Raw genomic sequence first — 24826 nt, forward strand, 5'->3', positions numbered from 1 at the left:
GCCCTGCTATTATTGCTGTACTTTCCAGCACATTGTAGCCCTACAACCACTTTTTTTTAGTGGCACAGAAGTTGAGGCGGGGGGGGGGGGGGGAGAGGAGTGTTCAATCTCAGTGCCTGATTTTTAATGTATTCAGATTTCCTCCTCCTTAAACATTCTGATCCTACTTGCATAGTGGCACAGTCAGACCCCTGTGTTACAACCAAACACACATACACCATGTCAGACCCCTGTACACACACACACACACACACACACACACACACACACACTCCATGTTAATGAGTCCTGTATGGCTGTAACCAGCCTGCACCTGGCCTCGATCTCAGCTGCTTCTTACCTCATCCCACGAAACAAACCCAGGCTGACACTTTGAGCACTCGTTTATTTTTGAATAGAAAGCAAGGTAACTGTATTTGTAACATGACACTTGGCTAATTCAAACAAACAAAAACCCTGATCTTTTGCACCTTTAGAAGTGAATTGAAGCAACCCCAATCGGATTCAGTGTCTCCACAAGTTCCATTCTTCACAACTGTGAGTGATCAGTCGCTACATAAACTGCTACTTTTAAAAAATAGCTGAATTAAATATATTGTCTGTTAGAAAAACTACCTCTTAAAATGCAGCACAATTGGAGTAATGCAAATCGTGTAACGGTTAAAAAAATATTCTCTGGGCTGAACCAAACAGAATTCCAAAGTGGAAGGCAGGGGTGGGGGGGGGGAAGTGCTGCGGGGCTGGGGAGTGCCTCTGCCTGGTTTGGTGTACATACAGAGCAGTGAGATACATCGAAATATTAAAAAAAAATCTTAAAAAAATGTAAAAAGGACAAAAAGGAAAAAGTACTGCTGTGTTTGTTAGTACCAGTCTGCTGGCTCCAACAAGCTTCACAAAAGCACAATGTTGCCCTATAAGAAATGGAGAAGGGCCAGGTCTCTGCACAGCTTAGGGCAGGAATTTGCCGTTATGCTCTTACCCGTGTTGTCAGGTGATTATTTCCATTTAGCATTTAAAGAATTTCTCTACAATGATGACATCGTTTATATTGAATTCATTATTAAAAATAACCAACCCACTCCCAAACCTCTTAAAACTAAAGCTGTAGGACTGTGAGCCCTGCAAAAGCACCTGGAGGGTGCAGAGACCTCAAACACCAACAGGATGGGGAGCAGTCAGTTAACTCACGTAGCAGTGTAGTAGAGTATGTTCTTCTTAAATGTCCGCTCAAGAATGACCCCCACAGCCAAGCTGGGTGCCAGGAGTACCACTGAAAGGCAGTCCTCTGATAAAATGGCTCTTCCTGATGTCCAGATCATTGAAAAAAGACTTATATTATAAAGAAGAATCTCAGTAAGTTTTTTTAAATAATTTCTAAAATAGGAATGTTTTTCCACAGCGTAGACCTGTTGCACCAAATAAACTTAGAAAGAGACATTAAAATATCTTCAATTCAGAAATTCCAGAAGAAAAAACTATTTTGTGTGCTCCACTGTAAATAAGTGGATGACACGTCTTCACTTTTAAAAGAACAAAAGTGTAATTAAAAATGTATGTTACAAAAGGCACTGTTAAGCTTGCAAAAGCATTAAGTGCATTTTTTTTAGGTTTCTACCAAATAAGGACCCTGTTTAAGGGTGTATGGGACAGTCACTGCAGTGTGTGCTGGCCACAGAACCCAGCAGTGTGTGGCTTCTGCTGCCCTGCCTCTGTGGGTCAGCCCCTGTGGCAAAGGGACCCAGCACTGCGTGATGGCATCCTGCCTGCAGTTACTGTCTCCTCAGGTGTAGAATTAGGTTACTTTTACTCTGTGGCACCAGTGAATCCTAACCCCTCATTTAACTAGCACACCATTGGCAGGTTTTAATTAATTTTTTCTAGTTAGTTTTATGTTGTGAGGATAAGACTGGATGCCTTTTTTTTGATAGAGAAAGCTCCCTTTGAGTTCTGAAACCTCAGCAGTATACAGTCAAAATAAGTGATTCTTTCAGGAGGCTAAAGAAGGAATAACAGAAATGGGTTACCACGTCCAGAATGGAGACACAGTGACAGCTTAGATGTGTAGGCCAGTATCTGTACTCCTCTCTTAACAGCTGGGAACTGAGGAACCATATCACAAGTCACTGGATAGCACTGTACTGCATCACAGACTACACCATTAAGGTATGTTGCTGGTAAACTTGCTGAAATTATTGCTGATGTGCTTTTAATAACTAACTATTACATTTTGCAAACGAGAAAAGCTTTTGTGGGGAAAAAGCAACTAATTTTAGTTTTTTTAAGTCTTCAAACTATTACTGCAAGGATTACCAGTATTTCTACAGTGCCCTTTTACTGAAACACTCATTACATCATGGTATTTGTTAACAGTCTTGGGTTAAGACTCGAGGCTTGCTGTGTAAATACATGCATACATCTAGAAGTCTGTGTGCACATATGTGTGTGTGTGTTCAGCTATCTCCAGCAGCCTGCTGGCTGTAACACCTCTTTTCTGGTTATGTGGAAGGGTTCCATGTTGGTACCCCAACCTGGAACGCTGTCACCACCGAGGCTTTGTTGTAGGCTTTTCCAGTTGCACATCCCCCCTGTAAGCAGAAAAACATTTTACATCTTGCCATTAATTTCTTCTAGTAAGGTTTCTTAGTAAGGTTTTACCGATGTGCTTCCTTCAGCCTATCCAAGCAAAGAAAAGTCACTGAGGGCTAATGAGGTCGTTGTGCTAAGGACAGCAGGTGATAGTGAAATACCACCAGCTCTAAGAAAAGGTTCAGCTCACTGCCTTCTGGGCAAGGGAAAATCCATAGCTACTGGACAACTGCACTGACCTCACTTCTTGCATATCACCAGGAATCTGTCATCTCCTATATGACATAAAGACATATATTCAGTTTTTGTAACATACATTTGTCCTCAATTGAGGAAAAATAAATAGCCAAGTGCAAACCTCGTGTCACTTGAGTAGTGTAATTTTTTTCCTTCACTCTAACAAGGAAAACTCTATTAAAGTTTCAGGAAAAGAATCATAGTTTAGTGGGTAGGAGGCTCTGAAAAATAACGTGGTTTTAATATAGAGTGGTTGACACAGGCAGGACTGTAGCGGCCAGGGCTCCCAGGGTCTGGAGAAAACGAGGCAGCATTGCCATGTTTCCCTGGACTTCCCATCATGGGACTGTTTCTTCCTGGACTAGAATACACTGAAGCATTTGGTGGGCCAGCAGCTGTGCTTTGGGACCTGAATCTTCCCTTCAGTGCTGGACTTGGCCAACTGAAAGAAAGACAAAGTCATTTCGCATTTCATTACGAATTGCAAAAAGAAGAGCAGTCATTTTCCTCAGAATCCCCTGTAGAGATCTTAGAAAATAATGCACAAGCAGAGAACAATCATAGCAGGTAGTAGCTGGGTTTGACAAGAAAAAGTGACAGCACAGTATGTGCCATTTATTTAGACATGTTGCTTAACTAATGAGATGTAATTTGCTCCAAAATGGCTATTATTATGTGCCTGTGAAGCATCTCAAGAAAAGGGCTTCAGGACCAAAGCTGGCCATGGCTCAGTTAGCACCAGAGCTACCAGCCTGGATATGATTTCTTTCCTGCCTTCTTTTGTCAAGTTCTCCTTGTGGTGGCTGCCACATAAGTAATAGCATTGGTCTGTAATGAAAGAAAGAGCCAGATGTCTTCTTAAATGAATGAGAACCACTTCCTGAAGTTTCTTTGAAAGTAGAGCAAAATATTTTCTTTGTTAAGTTAAAAAAACCCTTTTTCTATCTATTTTGTCTTAAGCAGTGAGGCACTATGACCAAAGACTGATTCCAGCTCTGGTGAACTACTGTTCTTTGGCATGGGGGGCAATTTCTAAAGATGGATACAGTAAATATATTCAGGTTTATAATATGTATGTATGCAGCTGATTAAAAACCTTTTGAATTATTTTTTTATCTGACAGCTCTGCTGGTCTTTGTGTTGTGCTTTAGGCAGAGATTCCACTGTACCATGAAGGAGCTGACAGAGCAAGCCTTGGTGCTGTCAAATTAGTTAAAGGTGTAGTTTTTAAACATTGCTATGTGATAGAACAGTGATTACACCTAAAAATCTTGCATGCAGTTTTAGCACTTTGGAAGAACACTTTGAACCTCTCAGACATTGGAGTAAGAATGATAAAGAAGCCTATTAATTAGCCTATTTCATAAAATTAATCACAGCAGGAGGAGAACAAGAGAATTTGACTTTGAAAAGTGAAGGAGTGGTACAAGGACAGTGCATCAACCAGGCATATGAAAATAACTGCTTATCTATCTCTACTCCACTGTAAATCACAGAAGAATCTGATTGAGCCTGATGCTTCTTCCCACCAGTACTCAATGGCTCTGTTTCATTGCACTGTTTGAAACAAAGCCAGAAGCTGCTGCTTGTTTCCAGGTGCCTGGCACACAGGCAGCTTCTCCTGCTCCTCGTCTGTACCCCACAGCAACTGCACTCAAATATATAAATGTGCATAGTACCTATTCAGGCATACCAAATATTTTCCCCGTTATTTGTGTAGCTTAGCATGACATTCTTTCTAAAAACTGACCGTGTTCTGTAGTTGACATTACTAACTCCTTTGGACTGGGGTCAAAAAACATAAAATGAGATGTGTGAAAATACCCAATGAACATCCCCCCACACATCAGTCCCTGAGAACAATACCACCTTACTGCACTGCATCCACAACGGAGAGAATTACCAACACTGTTACTGCATGGATCCTTCCTTGGTCCTAAGTAATAAATGAGCAACTTGGCACCTGGACCAACTAGAAAACTTGCGCTATTGAAAGCATTGCTTCCTGTCTGCAGAGCCTGTACAGAGATGCTGACGTTACTAGGAACTGCAGTGTACTCTGAGGGATTTTGACTGAACCAGTAATCTTTCCTTATTAACAGATACCAGCCAAAATATTTTGGTGACTAACTACTGAAGCATTAATGCAGCTGAGTACTCGAAATGAGTGTTTTGTGAGTAGCGAGGCCTGAAATCCTAACTAACTGTTGGAGCTTCTGCAGTTAACCCACTCAAAACAATATTTCAGCTCATTTGACTTTGCAGAAATACCTTTGTCTGTCAGCTGAAGAGTAGGACTGCACCTCGTGTTTCCATCTGTAAATAGCGGGGTACTTCTGAGGATCGATCTGTACTGCTTCGATAGCTGCTAAGACGTCACTGTCCAGCTTTGATGGACGCTCCCTAGAATAACACAAAACCAGATGAAAGGAGAACTACACGTCTGTCCAGGCACTGAGATCCCAATTCCAAAGCACTTCTTATTCTGATAAAAGCAAACAAATCAGCCACGTTCCTCTCTGAACTTCCTTAGCTTCCCTATGAACTTTTCCCTGCAGACCCAGATGTAAATGTCTGCCCATTATTATGCAGCAGCCTCATTAAAAAAAAGTTTTGAACACATAATCTGAGGACATCCCAAGAGTGTGGTTAACACTATATTAATCTAAGTCAGGCTCACCATGAGGTTCCAGGCCTGTCAGGTGAATGGTAAACAGCAGAGTCTGCTGAAACTGTAACTGGGAAACAAAGATTTCTTCTGCTCCTGGTGTGTAAGCCAGAGTTAGGTCATGAACTGCAAGAGAACTATATGGCTACTGTACAAACATTAGAGTACTTAATAAATTAACTGTTGCTTAGCATCACATGATTTTAACCTTGCTGGTGATGACATTACAATAAGCATCTTATTTGGCATATATGGAACACAGGACAAAGAAAAGACAATTCATACCCAAGCAGAAATAATTTCTTAGAGTTGTCATTTGTGGGTGAAGTCTTCAAAAGAGATTTCTGGGCAGGAGGTTCTTGACACTGTTGTGCCTCATTAGTCTGGACTCCAGATTCCATGGATAACCTTTCCCTTTCCGACTCCATTTTATGTTCTGTCCTTAACTTGGTCTCTCCACGTTTCCCTGTAACATTTGGCTCAGAAGAACTTGGTGGTGAAACTGCGTAGCAGGTCTTATCCAGCCAGTCCTTGGGTATTCTAACCTGGCTTGTTCTTTCAGGCAGAATTCTCTCCTTTTTTTCACTGATGGCATTTGATTCTCCTGCACCCGCTTGTGGTTGGAATGTTAAGCTTTCAAACTGTGACATTAAATTGCAAACAGGTGATACAAGGCAATCTTCTCCGTCATGCACATGCTTTCTGTCACCAATTATCCTTTCACTGGCCACAGGATTACAAAATCCATTTTTGCTGGAAGAAACCCCCTTCTCGTAGTGCCTGGGCTGAGCTGATGTTTCTATGATGTTTCTGGTACGCTCCATTGACAAGATCTCACACTCAGCGTCTCCAATAGCATCAATGCTGGGCTCCTTCAGCACAACAGGTGGGCTGTTATTCCGTGCTGCGTTTTGTCTGTTTTTAATTTCTTCTAAGCTCATGTCATCATCATCCTCATCCAAAAACGCTCCAACAGAAATAGAATTGCAGCACTTTTTACTCTTGCCTGTAAATAATTTAATAAGAGTGAAGTGTAAAAAGACTTGCAATAGAACTCCCATCAGATAAACTAGGAACAAATACACACCTTTCACCACAAAGTGTAAAGGATTATTCTGTTTTAAGAAGTTACTTATTCAGTATCTGCAGATTACAAAATTCCATAGTCTACCAAGGAATTTCCAAATGCTCTGAGTAAAAATATACTGCAAGTAGAGAGGCCTTCTTACAGGAATTTCACATAGGGGCTGCAATCACATAAAGGACATCTTCTGCGAGCTGTTCTAATTATCCTACATCCACGTTGTTGTTAGCTACTTCAACAATATAATCAGACTGTTTGGATAACACATTAACAATAGCAACCCCAACAGGGGAATACAATTTCCCTGGACACAGTGCTTTTCCCCCTCCCCCTTGTCCCCAGGTACACCCTGTTTGTTGTTTGCAGCATTTGCCCTTTCCTTACCAGAAGGATGTGGCGTTTTGTATCTGTTGCAGGTTTCATTTTCCCCTGTTTCTTGCTGAGCCTTTTCGCTCATTTCCCGATGGCTCAGGTACTCTTCTAATTTTCGCAGCCCCTCCTGGGAAGACAGATCAACAAAACAGCCCAGAAATTCCCAGTATTCAACCCACGGGAACCCCAGTTCATGAGCTAACTCCCTGCAATAAATAAAATAAAACGAAGCGTTTGTGAAGACATGAATATTATTTTGACAATAACTTTTTCTGAACACATTTTATCAGCTATTAGCAGGAATATAAACGTGCAAGTAGGCAAGAGAATTCTGCAACAATCAACAGTCTGCAAAAACACAATGCTGACATATACACATTGTTACCAAGCACACTATCATCTATTTTTTCTAGAATATTTTTCCATTTTTTTCTTATGTTTTTGCATTTAGCAGTGTACATATTTTAATCTGACTGCATCCAGACATCAGACAGAGATGAATCCACACTAATGGAGGCAAACAATACTCCAATTAATAGCTTTTTCTAATTGGGAATGGGAGAAGGTAGGAGGAAGCAATGGCTGAAGTAAAAGGAAGAAATGCAAAGCACTTGTAGCAAGCTATGTTTTCTGCATGTGCTGCTGATACAAAGTGTTTCAACAGCAAGGATGCTACAACACAGGTAAAGCAGAACATTTGTTTTGGGACCTTTCCATTCAGCTGTCTTTTTACAGAGTAAGTACTCTGTGCATAGTCTTAAATCTCCTGGCAAATGAGCTGAAGTTGAGAAAAACATTCTGTACATATCATCAGTAACAATTAAAACGTCTTTTTATTTCCAAAGCTGGACAGCCAGGTCCCACATTTTTACCTGAGCTATTTTGTTTAGACAAAAAGTGCAGTAAAAATCCAACTGCAATACACTTCATAAAATATTTTCACCAGTATTTGCCTAAAGAATGCGTGCTACTATGCAACTCAGTACAACTGTTTTGCCTTTAATTACTCTATCGTTAATTTTCTGTACTGATACTCTATTAGATACCTTCCAACTCTTTCAACACCTCTTTCCAGATCAGATTTCCTGACGTTGTGAAAGAATCCAGCTCTCTCTCGGGGTGGAGTCTTCCACAGCCTGCGAAATTCTTCAGCCTATGAAAAAAGAAATAATTGTAAAAAACCCAACATTGAAGTTAATCAGTGCTAAATATTTCCCTGCAGCTCTAGAAAACATTTTGCTGCGCTCGGTCTCAGCTTCTGCCACCAGTATTGCTCAACTCCTGCTCCAAAAATCTCACTTCGGAACTGAAGACAGATACTCCTCCCTGTATGGCTGCTGATACATCTCACACCTTACTTCTGTGGTCTCATAGCTGCTTATTAAAAGAATGACAACCACCTCGAAGCAACGTGGCTAGATATGAAGTCTAACTGGTTTTCAGTCGTGTGCAGTGGGAAACAAGAGGCATGTCTTACAACACTGCACTTCTATTTCATGACACATGCTCTTCTGGTCAGTGCTTTCCAAGGCACAAAGGAGGTGTTCTCATATAGATATTGCTGGTTCCACAGGCTGGTATCAGTTATCATAACATATTCCTGCTGTTTGAATTTGAACTCCAACAGGGAACGAGCTAACGGATTTTTGCAAACTCCCCAGCTTTGTGCCTCTATATGCAGACATCAGCAGTATCTGCCACCAATCAAAATAATGCGTTACTTATGCGGCATATCAATTTTTTCAGAGGATAAAACATGTTTACATTTCTGTCAGCTGAACAGAAAACTGACCAAAGAGCATCTTCAGAAGAAAAGAACATAGTAAGCATTGTGGTGAGACTCAGTCCTGGAAGAGCTCAGACATCACACGACATCTCACACACCCACTGTACCCACAGCTGCCCCACTGCCTGCGTGCTCATATAAGCAAATGGGTCAACAAATGCCTCCTAATTTATAACACATATAACTGGTATTTCAGCTAAAAAAAAAAAAAAAAAAAAAAAAAAAAAAAAAAACTTCTACACAAGCACAAGTCTTGCAGAACTATCAACACGTACTATTTGATTGTCACTGCTTCCATTTAGAAAAAAATGTGAATGCAAATTCAGTAAGTAAAGTTGATGAACTGCTTCAAACATTCTAGAAATGAGACAAAGAATTTTTCTAATCCCATCCACAGCTCCACCTTCATTAAACAGGCACTGATGTCACGGGAAGTTCTCACCAGCTCCTTACCTTGGAGGGACTCATGGGCCCTGCGAAAGCTCGTATAGACAGCACCGGATCCTTGGGGCTGCCCGTGTATTTGGACAGAGCTGCCTGCGGGCTCTCGTCTGTCTGATCCGGTGACCACGGCGCACCGATGACAGGAGCTGAGGAGTTATCTTCTGCTCTCAGAAGTGGCACATAGTAGCGACCTTGATAAAACAATACCAAGCCTTCTTTAACTGATGTCACATTAGCTTGCTCTTTTCCTATGCTATCAATACACCTGTACATTTAACCATCTGACTGTATTTCATCAGTAAAACTATATGATTCAAATTCACGGTTTCAGTGTTTATTGGCTGCTTGCAGATTGTAATTCAGTCCAGGCTCCCTTCTGTCTCAAATGCAAAAAATACATACACTGATACATACAACAGTTTCTAAAGGATTCTCACCCAGCTTCAAAGCCTGTTTTACAGATGCCTAAATTTGCATGTGACAAAACAGAGAAGACTTTCACGTCAGAGAAACCACACAAGTGCCAAACACAACCACGGGACCTCCTGCCCTGTACAGGTCTTTTGTTTGCTTTAAGATAAATGTTTTCTGCTGTAGACATGCTGAATAAAATAATGGCTGTGCCTACGTTATGGGGAGCTATGAGAAAAGCCCTGCAATCCATACAGTAAGAGCACCAACCACATAATTTAAAAAGACACAGTAAGTTCTCTGTTCCTCGTCAGTCTTAGCTTCTTTTTGATTTTTACAGTACTGTACAGCAGCAGCACTTATGGACAGGAATGCTATAGAAAACCAACAGAAAACAGCGAGAGCCTGACAGAGTGTGTCACGTACCTGGTGTAGTTTAAACTGAATACTGACCTTTCAAATACTCTCTCAGTTTTTCTTTCAATTCTGCAGATTTATTCTTGCTTCTCTCACAAACTACCTGTTAATGAAACATTAGTTACTTATTAATAAAACAAAAGACATCCATTTCCAATCAGCTGCAAGGTGTTTCTCAACAGCCACATTATCGGCCTCTACCCATCTCATACAGTTCTTTTAAGTCAGAGTATAACTGACCATTACAATACATACTCGTCCATAAAAAAGGGTCTGTAAGCAAAAGGCAGTGAATCCTAATATCTAGAATGCTGCTCTGGATATAATCAACACAGAATATTTGTAATGTTCCCAGACATTTTCACTCTAGGCACGGCACTGGTAGCTCAGCCTGTCAACTAAGCAGTCTGTGAATGTTCAACGTTGAAAAACCCTGCTTTGGCATAATGACTTTGTTGTGGACATGGACAGACTTACTTCTGCTGGAGTTTGATCATATTTGTTCCTGGGGTTTTTTACAATGGCTGGGTGTGAGGTAAGCACATTAACAACATCCAAATTCCCAAACTTGCAGGCAAAATGCAATGGAGTATCAAATCCCTGTGACGTTAAAGAGAGAAAATTCACATGTATTTGGAAACATCATAAAGTCAATCTGTGTGTTTTATATTGAAGCTAGGATAAGTAAACAAACAGGGCTCATAACAGATCCTTCTCCACAGCACTGTGGAGTAATGATTGTTAACACCCACGCAACCTATGACCAGCTAATTTGACTAAAATGGCCCCTTCCCTCTTCTCCCTTCTGCTTCCTCAATGCCTTCCAGTAGTTTTCATAATAAAAAGAGCTGTCACACATCCCAAATCTCACCATTTTATCTGGTGTATTGAGGTAAAGGTCAACGATGTATCGGATGCGATTCCTCAGCATTGCGTTATCATCATCTGGGTACATAAGCCGCATAAATTCAGGATTTTCCAGAGTGTCCAACAACAGCTGGCAGACAGCAGGCTGGTTCTCCTTGGCAGCAACGTGCATGACATTGTACCTGCACCCCTCCTGAAACAGAAATCAGAACTAACTGAAATCCAACAGCTTGCTTACACCTGTACACTTTAATGATCTAATGGGGAAAACAGGTTCCCATGCTGTGTCACCGGGGGATTTCTATCTCTCAATATTATCTCAGGAAGATACATTTACAAAACAGTAAACATCCAGAAATGCATAAATGAGACAATATTGTGAAGACATGTAGCTACATTGTCAAGCTACACTTAAAATTAACTACATCATTCTTATACTCAGCTACAGTCACGTTTTAGATTTAGGAAAAAATGTAGCAAAGAAGGTATGTTAAAGTATCAAAAAATAAAAGGAGATACAAAGTTCAGCATATAAGAAGAGCAGGAAAACAGGTGTATATATACAGTTCAGTTTGCTGCAATACATCTCAACAACCTCACAAAGCTGGTCTGAGAAGTCCCTTTTTGAAATGAGATTGCAGGTGTTTGCTAAGGCCAGGTTAGCAGCGGTGCTCTGACAGTGGCAGCATGGTGCTGTGACAGGCAGTGCTGTGCGATCAGCTTCAGCCCAGGCACTCCTCTGTTCTACACCACCACTGCATGGACAAAATACTGCTATGTGGAGATCAGTGCTCTGTGAGGAGGAGACTGCTCTTCACTGCTGGCTATAACTGCTCCTTCCCTACAGAACCGCACGCTCCGTTTCCTCAGCTCTTCTGAAGCAGAGCAAACCCAGCTATCGTGGGGTGCCTCAGGAAAGACAGAGCTGCTGCACTCCTGTTGGCTTCCAGCTGGTCTCAATCAACACTGAGAAACTGCACCGGGGGGAAGAAGTGGAAAGCAAGGAACCACATCCATTCCACTTACACTTATCATGCCTCCAACTCATATCAACAGACCAGAACTTGACGATATACATATACATACATACATATATATATATGTTTTTTTTACCTGTACAACTGTTGGATTGTCTCCAGATCCAATAAGATAGCGAGGATTACTCCAAATAAGTTCTGAAAATGTTGATATATCTCCTTTCTCCACAGCTTTCCGAAGCTTAGCAGTGAGGTCCTGGGTCCGTGGACTTTTGTAGCTGTTGGCCCTTTCCTTGTTAGCAGTTTCCATCTCAAGTGAGCATAAGCCATCTATTAAAACACAAGCATCATGCTTCTAGCTGCTCTATTCTCAGTGATTGCTATTTTCATACAACCAGCATAAGCTTTTAATCCAAACTATCTATTAACTTTGCATCTTTAATGTAAAGAAGTTTATTAAAAAAAAAAAAAAAAAAAAAGGTTATTGGCTTTTTAAGACCCTGATAGTAATAAGAGGTAGGGAAGAAAATACAATGTAATTGACCTATAAAGCTTTCTGGCCCAAATTAAAGTCTAAAACAGCCTCACAACTACTAATCTGCTTCCATCCAAGCCTAAAATGAACGTTCAACAAGCAGTAAGAATTTTCTTAATGCTTGAAATGGCTTTTGCAGTTAGGCTGATTCTCGAGTCACTTTAATCCAGCAACTGGGAACACTGACATTTGATCAGGGCTTATCATTTCATTTCTGAACTTAAGACCTCAGTTAACAATAAGGTACAGTTTCAATATACTGTGCAGCTTTATCTGTGCCTTACAAACCTAAGGCTCTTGAAGTCTGCGAGTAAAAATACGAAATCCCACCAAACAACCATACATGACTAAGCAGTGTGTCCGTGCAGCCTGTTAACATTTCAGCTTCACAAGAGCAGCAGTATTTTTTAGTGTAAACCTCATGCAAAACTGTACAGTTACCACAATTTGTTAAAAGTAACACATTTATCACAACAGACCCATCTCAAATTATGAAGAGGCTTCAAAGTACCACTCTGAGCTTTTTCCTGTTACTGGCACGTTGCTAATGAAGGGACTGGTTCCCTTCTCTCAAGAAATTACCACTGTATATTGCATCTGCTGCACACAGATGAATACCCTCCATACCTCTGTTAAGTGATCCTGTTTTCATAGGTGACAAACACAGAGAGGACTTGCTTGGAGATGGAAAGTAATCACAGATTCCTTTAGCAAATTTCTCAGCATCTTCTCTGTTTGAAAACGCTTTAAATCGTGAACCCTTAATCATCTTAACAGCTTGGAGAGCTTCCTTCCTGTCTTCATAAACATGTATTCTCTCTGAAACACAGTACAGCCAAAATTAAGCTACTTAAGTAAACTCAAATCAAAGAGAGTATTTCACACCTAGACTGAAAAGCCAACCAGGAGCTTCTTCACCCTGCATTTTTTAACATGTTGCTCTGTACAGAAAGTTCAACTAAGTGACCCACCACCATCACTACAAGACCTCTAAAAAGAACCTTTAATATTAATCAAACCCTTCTCCTTCCTCTCCTTCTGCATTTAAGTTACATTGTTCAACTAAAGATCTCTCCACATCCTTGTAACAAGAACAAATCCCAGCATCTCAGAGGACCATCCTAATTTTGCAAAGTGACTGAAATGAGTCACTGAGAGCGCAACATTAATTCTAAACTCTAAGTAATCACACTACTAAAATCAACACGTTGATGCTATTGATCACCTCCTGTGACAATCTGTCTCCTCACTAAGTACCTAAGCACCACTGAACTCTCAGTTTGACTACAGAGATTGCTAAGAAAGACTTCATAGGATATAATTTCAATTTAGGTCCTAAATGAGAAAATCCTGAATCAATTAGCTATGGGACTGCAAGAAAACCAAAACAACATCATGGCCCTGTCCCAGCTGATAGGGCAAACAGCCCCACAGCAACTGCAGCCACGGGTTAATTATGGCATACCTGAACTAGCAAAGTTACTGATAACTTGCATAAAATACATTTGTTAATAATTAATAAAGCTTAGTCCTTCCAAATATTAGCCTGATGTTGTAGCTCAGTACTAATTCAGGTATGTCTATAATTAATTCCTGCCAATTAAAGCATGTACAACAGAAATTATTTCCATTTTTTTGCAAGGCTGCTACTGTTAGTTCTCTCTCCCCCTTTCTCAAAGAAGAAAAGGATGGAGTCATAACAATTCTGACCTCTTGAAATCATTTGCATTCATGCTTTGCAATTGTTTTTTGCCCACACTTGGTTTCCAGCTGCCTGTACTACCTCAACTGACAATGATATGCAACTGAATGCTATGGAAAGCAGTGCTGAGAAAAGAGTATTTCCTTATGCTATCTGACATGAAAAGCACACGTCGGATTCGAGGAGCACACAGATGCTACTTACCATTTCTTGCCAGTATGTCATCGTAGACCGGGCAAACACCATAGTATAGTGGAGGATCTCTGGATGGTGTCTGAGCACCACCTTGTGAACCAGCATATCCTGCCCCACACACTGGAGCTGAACAGTTCGTGTGTGCCACAGCTTCTTCTTCTGGAGGGTTCAGACCGACACAGTACCCAAAGTCGACCTCTTCAGACACACTTCCATGATGGCTGTGATTCACTGCAGTTGTTTTCAAAGCTGTGTGAGTGCCATCAGGCGGGGCGCTCCCAGCAGCCTCCTCTGACCATGCAGACCCTTCTTCCAACGTTCCTTGCTGCTCCAGTAAAAACTGGGCCAACTTCTTCTCAAAGATAAACCTGGTAGTTGAGGTGACGGGCCCACACTTCAGCCCTGCCCTTACAAGTTCCTCTCTAAGCTCATCAGGGCTGAGTTGCTTCAAGCGGGATAAGATCGCATCCATCGTTATCTCACCTAGAGGAGAAACAGATGAGATGAACTTCAGTCTTTTTCCTTCTATTTTAATGCTGTATTAAAGCAAAGAAAAAAGGTGTCTCTTAATTTTTCTGACTCTGATGAGATTAATGAGAAAGCAAAATGTTTTCCAACTCATTAATAGCGTTTAAGCCATCGGACTTATACTGTTTCCTCTTCCTCTCGTGCCTACCCGAAAGAGTATTTACAACATACATTTTGTTCCTTTTAAGTTTCATTAGGACTTTCATTGTGAAAATTTAACCCATAACATTTATGTCTGAAAATTGATGACAGATATTATTTGACCTCTGTCAAGAAGCCAACAACCCGTGCATAAAATGGGGCGGAAGGCCGCATGGCTTCAGTACAGCCCAGGTTAGACAGCCCCTACAGCTAGAGCATGGCACTGTCTCTATTGCAGGAAGAATTTCTCACTGAAAAACATACAACACGCGTGTGGGGCAGCAGCCAGGGCACTCTGCCTCTGGCAATGGCTCAAGGCTGCAACTATTGACACAACTCGGTTTTTTCCCAGCTCCTGTTCTGTGATCAAACAATCAGGAGAGGGGAGCTGACCTTTCCAGGCCTCCCTCCTTAACATATAGCAGGAATGTAAAAATTTCTCAATTTCCACAGGGAAATCCTTCTCTCCAGTGTGACACTCAGTGCTCACTTCCCTCCATGTTAGCCACACTCACAGCTTCTGCACAAGCAGCAAAGAGACACTGAAAACACCACAATGCCAACACAATTCCCTGCTGTGAGAAACCTCTGACCCTAAAAAAACAACTAAAAATAGAGGATTCAGAGAGCTCAATAACATAAGCAGCTTCAATGTTATTTTGTTAGATACTAAATCCACACAACCATAAGAGCTGTGCCTCCCTCCTGCTGCACTGTTAGCAGTGACAGCTTTAGGACCGAGATGCTCACACAGCCACAGCCCTTGCAGTGCCGGCCTTCCCTCACTGCCCCGCCAGGCCATGCCTCATGCTGGCACTCACAGTGTGTTTAGGATCAATTCAAGCAAGCTAATGCTTCACAACAAGTAAAAATGTTATTCAAATGGTTGTACTTGCAGACAGGGACACGGAGCAGCAAGGACTGTCCCCTTCTATTCAAAGAGAAGGATTCTGTAGAATCATGGAATGGTTTGAGTTGGAAGGGGCCTTTAAGATCACCCATCTCCAACCCCACGCTATATGCAGGGACACCTCCCTCTATCCCAGGTTGCTCACAGCCCCATCCAGCCTGGCCTTGAATGCTTCCAGGCTGGAGGCATCTACTGAACCTCTGTGGGCAACCTGTTCCAGTGCCTCACCACACACACAGCAAAGAATTTCTCACTAATATCTAGTCTAAATCTCCCCCCTTCCAGTTTAAAGCCATTGTGGTGGTGTTTGGATGTAGTATGAGAAACACCTCATTGGCTTAAGTGCTCTCCTGCTTTAGCGGCAGTGTTAAAGCAGCCCTGAGCACCAACACGTGCAAGGCCCTTTGGGAAACCAACACAGGGCTGAGACAGCAACCACTGCACAGAGCAGAGTGGGGCTGCAGCACTGCAGGGACTGCATCCCGACAGCTGAGCTGAGCCCTCCTTCTGCCAGCATTCCAGCTCAGAAGAAATTCCAAAATCTCATCTTCCTCACACAACTACACAGCCAACACTTCTTGTTTTCCACGCGTGCTGCCAACAGCCTTATCACAAAGTATACCCACAAACTATAAATGACTACACTGCATATTAAGGTGTCCAAGATTTAGCTGGTAAAGAATTAAGCCTTCTGATATAAAAAATGCAGCCTGCCCAAGTTTTTGCAATAGTGAACACAGCCATGTGCAATTCCATCAGTTTGAATTCAAAGCTATTATGCTTCTAAAACTAAGAAATACTATGAAAACAACACCAATGCCAAACTTCAGATCGATTTCCGAGCAGCACAGCTTGGCAGGTACAGTTAAGTGAGTGTGCACTGTTTTCTGTGCAGTGTTTTCTTTCAACATCTGATTTTAAACGTGTGCTCAGAGCACCTGCCTCAGCTGCAGCTTCTTTCACCAATATGAAGCAGAAGCGTAGGGAAAGTGTGGGAAGTGAGAGCAGGGCAGCCTCAGCAAATGAGCTGCTGCACAGGCACAGCACCCGCTGCCACACAGCATTCCCCCCCCCCAGCAGCTCCAGAGCCATCTGCCCCCCCTGCCATCATCTGCCCGCCCATGGCTGAGCGCACACAGGCAGGGCTGACACACCTTCTCACTTTCATTTGACACGTAATCTTCTTCAGGTATTTCGAGGGGTTTTTCTTGGTAGTTTTCTGTTACTGTCTTTTAATTAAAGGATAAAGCCATGAAGTCACATAAGAGGATGTTATAGATCGCCATTCTGATTGATAGTTTTCTTTCTGACATTGACCACAAAATCACAATAGCAGTAAAAACTGAGAGCAGGAGAGCTTCTGGTAGAAACATCTCAATGAAAACAATTTGAGATCGCATTATACAAAGCCTGAAGAATTAGCTCCGGAAATGCTCCTGTTTCAGGGCTCAGAACCAGCAGGGCCATTCCAAACACTGCATGAGAGCAGCCCCTGGGATCTGTATAACTACAGACACAGAATGCAGGCACACAAAACCCTCCTCCCCAGTGCGTGGTTCAGCAAAAAGCATAGCACAGGACCAATGCTTCTGGTATCTTATGTTTTAGTTGAATTAGTGCCTAAAATTTATCGTCATCAGCAGAAGACAAAGTATTTATCTCATGTGTCCATTTCACACGTTGTAAACTGCACGCAACCAAACCTGAGAGGGCCATGACAAAGCAGGCAGCTGGGGAAGCAAACAGCCCTCCGGTTACGGCCTGTGAGCACACAGCACTGCAGAGGTCGGTCCGTGGATGGCTCTGTCACCCAACAGCCAGGCGCAGCACCCAGCCGAGCTGCCTGCATGCCTTACAGCAGTGCGTTTCCCTGCTGGGAATCAATGGGCAATTTCTCAGAGCAACCCTGTCCGGAATCCCCCACAGCAGTTTATTTATTTGAGCAGCAGAGACCAACTTTTTTAATCAACAGGACGATGGACCACACAGCTACTCAGCCTTCCACACAGTGCAGCTGTTTCATTGCACAGCTCATATTCTTTCAAAAAGAATATGGTTTACTTTCAAGAAATCTCAACTCACTTAAAGCCGCAATAGAACACCCAGGACATTGAGAACTTATTAATTTTTAAAGGCACCGCCTATTTTTACCCGTCCAAATCAGAAGCGTGCCTTGCAACCCCGCACAGCTGCCTGTTTTAAGGTCATTATGCGACAGCTTTGCACACACGTGCGGACGGCAGAGGGGAAGACCCGAGCCCAGCGATGCTCTGTGCCTCCGGGCACTGCAGGCAGCCGCACCCCCCCCTCCCGCGCCCCCCAGCCCGCAGGGCCGCCCCGCACAGCCCCGCCTCGCACCCCAGCGGTGCCGCCACCGCCCTTTGGAGGCTCTTCCTAACAAAGCACAGCGGGGCAAAATCGCGTTTCTCTTTGCTCGCGGCATCGGCGTGAAACAACAGAATCTGCTTCCAGAAATTAATTAAGATCAATACCCGGAGAGAACGAGCCGTCGGCACCCGAGGGCAGCAATACAGTCCTGCTGCCCTGTTTATCGAACGGTCAGCAAACGAGCAGTGCCATCGCCCGCCCCTGACGTTCGTGCCCACATACGAATACGTGTATTTTCCCCCGGCCCGGGCTCGGGTCACGCCCGGCTGCGCACCCACGGAGGACGCGGCGCTGCGGAGCGGTCAGAGCTCAGCGCGCCGCCCGCAGCCGCTCAGCCAGCGGTCCGGCCGTAGCGACAGAGGCGGGCGAACCGGGAACGAGCTGCGGGAAAGGCGGCGCTAGAAGGACGCAGAGCGAGACGCGAGGAGCGGCGCCGCGGCCGGAGAAGAGCCGGGCCCGCAGGGAGGCGCGCGGCGCCCGCGACCGAGGGCCTCCAATCGGGCGATCCCCGGCGCGGGCGGCCCGTGCTCGGCTCCCCCCTCCGGCCCGCGGCGCGCAGAGCCCCGGCCCCCCCGCCGCCCCGCGCCTCTCACCTGGGCGGCTCCCGCCGCGCCGCCCTCTCTCCGCCTCGCCGCGCGGGGTCGGGCAACGGAGGCCCTCCGGCGGCGCCCCGCGCCCGCCCGTCCGCCCGTCCAGCAGCCGCAGCAGCCAGCCCACCGCGCCGATCAGCGCGCAGGCGACCAGCAGCTCCCAGGCCGGCCAGCGGTCCCAGCCGCCGTCCCACAGCGAGCCCCAGCCGCCGCCGCCGGCCGCCCCGGCCCAGCGCTCCATGCCCCGGCCCGGCCCGCCCGCCGCGCGCAGCCGCCGGCCTCCGGGGTCGGTACCTCAGCGGCCTCCCGGCTTCCGGCCCTCCGCCCCGCCCCGCGCCGCGCCTGACAGCAGAGCAGCGCCCGTCGCGCGGCAACGCGGCCGCGTGGCATGGCGGGAGCGCCGGGCCGCTCGCCGTGCGTTCCCGCCGACGCGTGAGGCGATAGCGGCCGCGGAGCCCCGCGCGGTGCTGCCCGTCTCGCGGCCCCGCCGCTTACCTCCGCGTTTCCTTCTGGACGGAGCGCCCCGCCGCGGCCTCCGCTTCTCCGGCGCTGATCCCCGCGGCCTTCGGCGCTCCCGCAGCCCGCCCGCTGAGCGGAAGTCCCGTGCAAAACGAAAGTTCGGCGCCTGAAGGGCGGCGGGGCCCCGTGGGAGGCGCCGAGCGCAGCGGGGATCGCTCGGAGCTCACCGCGGGGAGGGTTTTCGCGCTGAAAAACGCCGCTTCTGCACGCAGCCCTCTGGGGGCCGCCGGCGCCCCCTGCTGCCGGAGCTCCGCGCCGCGCTCCGCTCTCCCGCTCGGTGCGTCGCCCTTCCGCTGCCCGCAGCTCGGCGCTCATTCGCTCCGCTCGCAGCGCTGCTCTCCGGCTGCTCAGCGCCCTGAGGAGCAGTCGGGGAAGGGCCGAACCGACTGCAGCTGCGGTAGAAATCAGTGGGGGGAAAATCGAGATAAGAACGAAGACAATGATGTACTCTTTCAAAATATCTTTTAAAATACTGGCTATACAGCACGATCTGAATTCTATACTGTCAGAAAGAAAGAGATATTGATTCCTCCTGATGAATAAAAACAACCTGGAGCCCTTTACCAAAAATAGTTTATTGCACAAAACCTTTAAAGGGATTCCTATGCACAGTATTGTATCACCAACATGCTTGGTGTGATCGCAACGCGAACGGCACGGAGTGCAGCTCCTGCAGAACGGGGTTGTCCCCTCCCAGCACAACAGAGTGACCCCCATCTGCACACACCCAGCCTACCCGGACACCACCTGAACGAGCGCCGTGCATAAAACCTAACGCTGCTTTTACAACACCGAGAGCACCTTTATCTCCTCCAGGGATCTGTGCACTGGTATTGGAAATGAGGCTGCTCTGCCCTCACCCCAAAGTGTGAGCAGACTGACGGCTGACGAGCACCAGTAATTTGGACTGGTGTCAGTAATAAAGGCTGGGGGCACAGCAGGCCCATGCAAAGTGCTCACACTTCCCCATGGAGTTATTGGAACACACACTACAAGCCGTGCAGCACCAGCAGGGAACGTGTCAGGCCCGAGTTAATTTGGTACTGACAGCACTGTGCACCCAGTGCACCTCTGTGTTGTCACAACCACGCTCGTGCTGCTGCGTTCCGCTCCCCTGAGGAGGTAAAGGTAATCCATGAGCACTCCAACTTCCACTCTGGGTCACACTCTGCTCTTTACGCCTGTGACGATGCCATAGATTTCAGCTAGGATATTGCCTGCATGAGCAGCGTGGGATCAGATCCTCTATTGCATGAGTTGATGCAGGGCTCAGCTGGCCCCTGTACAGTGCACGACTATTTCCAAGACATCTGGAAGACAACAGAATGGAACATTACAATGCTCAGCAACGTCACAGACAGTAACTAACACTTCTTCCATTGCAGGCTTTTTGTTGTTGCTTTAATGCAGTTTTTCCAGAGCCTCCAAAGACCCAACAGCATTTGGAAACCAACAGCACAGCCTTTAACAATTCCAACATCTGGGAAACATTCTTACTTTACAGTGACATTTCTGCCTCATCAACAAGCCCTGTTCAGTGGGTAGCAACTGCTGAAAAGCAGATAAGCAAAATGCATTCCCTTCAAACACTTCAGAAAGCAAAAAAAAAAAAAAAAAAAAAAAAAAAAATCTTTGAAATAGTATTCCCCGATTTCTAAAAGCACACCAACATCTCTGAGGCACTGATACTCTGCTGATACATTTGGCAGTTCTCAGACGTGCAGAGGAGACCGACTTCTCATTCCAATAACTACTGTTTACTGCCCAGACAGCAGGAGGCCTGAGCCTCTGCAGAGAGAGCGTGTGCAGCCTCAGTGAGAGGCTCCTTAATAAAGCAGCAACTATTTCTCTGGACAACTTAGATACATAGCTGATAAACTTAAAAGAAAAGGCCTTGCTTTTGTCACATGCTGAGTGCTCCTTCTAGAAGGCTTTCTTGCAACTCCTCTGACTTCAGCACTCAGTGCCACACCGGATTTAGACCCACAGACCTCATCATGTAATCTGCAACGAAACAAATGGCATGGTGCTTGTGTCTGCAGAAAACCACACGGTGAAAAGAAAACAACTAGTGCCCAGGAACTTCCAGACAGAGACAGGTCCATCAATGCAGAAATCTAACCTCAGAGTTTTACAACAGCTCCTTCATCTTTAAAAAGACAAATACGCACCTAAGACTACTTGACTGTACCAACTCAGCTGTGTCCATGAGGAGCTAGTGCAACAACGCTGCGCTGCACCAGCACCAGAATGCAGCACTGACACAAAAAGGAGAACAGACATTCTTAAGACCTCTGAAGGCTTTTTACAATTCTGGCTTCTCTGAGATCAGACAAAAGCTTTGTCTATACAACTGTTAGCAAACTTCAGAGACTGAAACGTAATGGATTAACTGTAGGCAACATATTTACCAAAATGAACACCAACATTAACCCTGCACAAGTGTTATTTTATTTAAAATCCTCAACATTTGGTAACTTTTTGTACTGAATATATTATTCACTATGTAGTTTTGATTTTGTTATTTAACAACACTGCATGTTTTTTTCTTCTCAGAGCTTAATATACAGGCAACTTCAAGAACATGACAGCAGCGAGATAATCAGCACCACTGACTCTGCAAAGTGGACTGCAGTGGTTTGCAGCCATTAACATGTCAGAAGCTTTACTAAAGAGCTTAAACTTTTTAAATTCGGTGGTAATTCTGTATGCTGGGAACCTGCTGTTAAACCAAGGCATTTCTCCCTTCACGAAAACCTTGACTTTTAGCATCACTTGACCCTGACTCCACAAAATGCAAGTTAAAATCCAGGAGCCGAGCGAGGGGCACAATGTCATTCAGTACAGATGCTAAGTACACAGTGTTCAACCGGATCTGAGCTTCAATAGGTAATTCCGAGCTCTAAAGCTGGATGAACGTGGTTCCCCCCCACCCAGCCCCCACCCCTTGTTCAGTTTTGACTTATTTGAAGCCAGCAGCAACCACCTCCTCTCAAAACACCCAAACCCATCTACAAGAAGCCTCCTCCAAGAAGCTGCTGCCTCTTGAGAAAAATAAGCTACACAACTGACCGGGAAACTTTCCCAAACACTTGTTATAGCTAATTATGAAAAAGTTACTTGAAGAGATGCTTTTTTTTAAACAGCTAATTAGTCTTCTTCTACTTGTTAGATTCATTCTTCATACCAGCCTACAGTGAATACGACTGATCTGTTTTCTGTCTGTTTCAAAGACAAAACCATGCTGGCACAAGCTGCCACTCGATCTTCCAAAGAACATCCTGTATGTGTTGATTTGTGGCTTAGCACATTGAATGAAGCAGTACCTCTGCAGCAGTTTCTGAATTAGGGGGTTTATCACCGCACTCTGAGCCACGCAGGCCCATGGGACCAAAGGACAAGGACTGCTTTAATAATAACTTAGCTAAGGCGCCATAGTGCCACCACTTCCACTCACAGTGGACACCCTACAATAGAGGATGCAAGGGGGAGGGGGTGAAGTGTGTTGGAGAAGATAGTCGAAATAATAACTTCATAGGCATTATAATTCTGTCTTTTAAAGTAAAATAATTATATATCTAAAAGCTCTGGCTTTGGGGGCTAACTTCCCTCAGCCATTTGACAGTATGCCAAAACCCAGCAAACTTAAAATGTAATTATATAACAATGAGAGTAATAGACAACAACAACAAAAAAGAACCACCCTCATGTCAGCCTTGACTTACAGTATATAAGCATATTAAAACAGTCAGAAAATTATGATTTTTTCTTTTATATATATAAATATATATTACAAGCATACCTTTAATCAAGGATGTCTACTTCAAAAGTCGAACTAAAAAGGTGCAAGAAGTGTTTGTGCAGTGAAGCAAAGCTCCCTACTGGCCTGCAACTGTAAGAGAGAAACTGTGACACTTAAGAAAACATCCCAGGCAAAACTGCCAATGTTCTGTCATCTTTATAACTAGAAAGGGCTTCAAATGCTTCTTTCCTTTTCTTTTCTTTCTTTTTTCTTTTTTTAAATATAGACAGCTGTAATCTCAAAGAGTAAGAGATTACAGGTGTGGCGAAGGAGGATGTTCTGGTAGGAGTAGCCATTTTTCAACCACTGCCTGCAGCTGAACATGAGCAGGACTTCTCTGTGTTCTGTGCTCTGGACAAAGCCCACAGGGGGGGAAAAAGCAACAGCCTGACCCCCAACCCAAACAAAAAAGAACTAAACAGAACAAAAAACAGATGAAGCACAATCAACCGTCATCTGCTAACAAACTTACCCAGATTAAAGAAATGCAGACCTGGAAGCAGATGCTCTTCTGGCTCAGTGTAAGCCTTCAACTTAACCTCTCATTAAACCCAAAAATGAGCCAGATTTCTCACTTGGCAGTCCCCAGTATGGTAGAATTATTACAGTGAGGTTTCAAACAAACCCTTAGAGCAGCACATTCTGCACTTACTGTTATGCCAGGTTCTCAAAACCGTGCCCTTTAATTCTACAGGCAAAAGCAAAATTCTGAAGACCATTTTAAAAATGAAATAAATAAATAATTCTGATAAAGATTTGTTTACACACTGAAAGCAATAGGAAGAAAGACAACTGCTGAGGAGGTTACAGTGCCAAAGCTTCCTTGTCGCTAACATCGCAGTTGTGTTTCGTTTCAACCAAAGCAGGGCGCTCCTGCTGGTCGGAAGCAGTTGCAGGACTAGTGGAGGTAAAGTCCATTAGCTGCTCCTCAATCTGAGTCCAAGAAGACATTGATTCATGCACTGTAATGGTGTGTTCCTCCATCTGACGCTGAAGACTGTCCATTTCTTGCCTTTTGAAAGTTTTGGGAACAAAAAAAGAGCACACATTATCAGTCAGAAAGCTAATGACTAAATGAAAATAACTGAATTGATTTCCTGAATTCTGATACCTACTTCAACATTATCTAAGCTATAGCTGTGTACACTAGAAAGAAGTCTAAACAAAACTTAGAAACCATCTTTAATTTAAAAGAAAAACAAATACAATATGCTTGATCCAAAAAGTAAGTGCCAACAGTGCAGCAGCTCCTTTACTGCACATACTTGTGGCCAAGCAAGATGCAGCACCATTTCCTCAGGAAAGGCACTCAGCGTCTGCAACCTGATAGACACGGTTCCCTTGCACATATTGAAGACAACATGGGAGGTGGAAGTGAGGAAGGCATCAAAGAAAAATAAACAAACACAGTGTGATTTGTATTCAGACACCCGCTTTGTAAAAAGATGAGTTTGGTAATACAGCTTCACTGCACAGATACTGCAGGCTCACTCCCCTAAAACATCAGCTAAGGTGGTATCAGTAGCTCAGTTCTCACATTAAGCCCAAATCCTCATATTCCCGAGGTCACAGCTTTCCTCAGAACTTTGTGCACACCCTTGTGAGGACAGACACAAAAACAAACTCTTGGCAGAATAAAATTCCACTGTAGGGATCCATTAATTCAT

At 44.4% G+C, this 24826-nt stretch overlaps 2 protein-coding genes and 2 long non-coding RNA genes across 13 annotated transcripts in view; 2 read left to right on the top strand and 2 right to left on the bottom strand.

Annotated features, from left to right (window-relative positions):
• Window positions 1–80: 80 nt before the first annotated feature.
• LOC112533493 lies at window positions 81–2953 on the top strand. Its single transcript, XR_003077809.3, has 2 exons — window positions 81–537; window positions 2094–2953. It is a non-coding gene; the product is annotated as an uncharacterized LOC112533493 (long non-coding RNA).
• On the bottom strand, window positions 366–19522 carry ANKLE2 (ankyrin repeat and LEM domain containing 2). 5 transcript variants are annotated; one of them, XM_046901202.1, is made up of 13 exons: window positions 19334–19522; window positions 14291–14764; window positions 13012–13203; window positions 11986–12179; window positions 10877–11065; window positions 10483–10605; window positions 10042–10108; window positions 9187–9368; window positions 7994–8100; window positions 6960–7153; window positions 5777–6497; window positions 5095–5226; window positions 366–2585 (listed from the first exon to the last, which is right to left on the bottom strand). In XM_046901202.1, exons 2-13 carry the CDS (start codon window positions 14751–14753, stop codon window positions 2540–2542), a joined length of 2610 nt encoding a protein of 869 aa, XP_046757158.1. In that variant the 5' UTR covers window positions 14754–14764; window positions 19334–19522; the 3' UTR covers window positions 366–2539. The 5 variants fall into 5 exon arrangements, with proteins under 5 accessions (XP_046757158.1, XP_025011308.2, XP_025011309.2 ...); XM_025155540.3 differs by having other exon boundaries at window positions 366–3265; XM_025155541.3 differs by having other exon boundaries at window positions 366–3265; window positions 19133–19445.
• On the top strand, window positions 6230–9499 carry LOC112533492. Its single transcript, XR_003077808.2, has 2 exons — window positions 6230–6377; window positions 9131–9499. It is a non-coding gene; the product is annotated as an uncharacterized LOC112533492 (long non-coding RNA).
• Window positions 19523–19912: 390 nt separating the features above from the next.
• GOLGA3 (golgin A3) overlaps window positions 19913–24826 on the bottom strand; it is a 56892-nt gene continuing 51978 nt past the window's right edge. For all 6 annotated transcript variants that reach the window (XM_046901200.1, XM_046901201.1, XM_015275675.4 and 3 more), the window contains one exon: window positions 19913–24171. In XM_046901200.1, the coding sequence (XP_046757156.1) occupies window positions 23964–24171 (208 nt within the window). In that variant the 3' untranslated portion in view covers window positions 19913–23963. The remainder of the gene's footprint in view (window positions 24172–24826) is intronic.

This window comes from Gallus gallus, chromosome 15 (genome assembly GCF_016699485.2).
Source record: "Gallus gallus isolate bGalGal1 chromosome 15, bGalGal1.mat.broiler.GRCg7b, whole genome shotgun sequence".
Lineage (NCBI taxonomy): Eukaryota > Metazoa > Chordata > Aves > Galliformes > Phasianidae > Gallus > Gallus gallus.

What these genes read in the sequence shown, in the direction of transcription:
- ANKLE2 (XM_025155539.3), bottom strand. Translation starts at nt 19,079, where the DNA reads ATGGAGCGCTGGGCCGGGGCGGCCGGCGGCGGCGGCTGGGGCTCGCTG. An exon ending in GCGCGGCGGGAGCCGCCCAG is followed by an intron (nt 14,765 to 18,841) that starts GTGAGAGGCGCG and finishes TTTCTCCTCTAG; the next exon opens with GTGAGATAACGATGGATGCG. An exon ending in CAAAACGCCACATCCTTCTG is followed by an intron (nt 6,498 to 6,959) that starts GTAAGGAAAGGG and finishes AATTATTTACAG; the next exon opens with GCAAGAGTAAAAAGTGCTGC.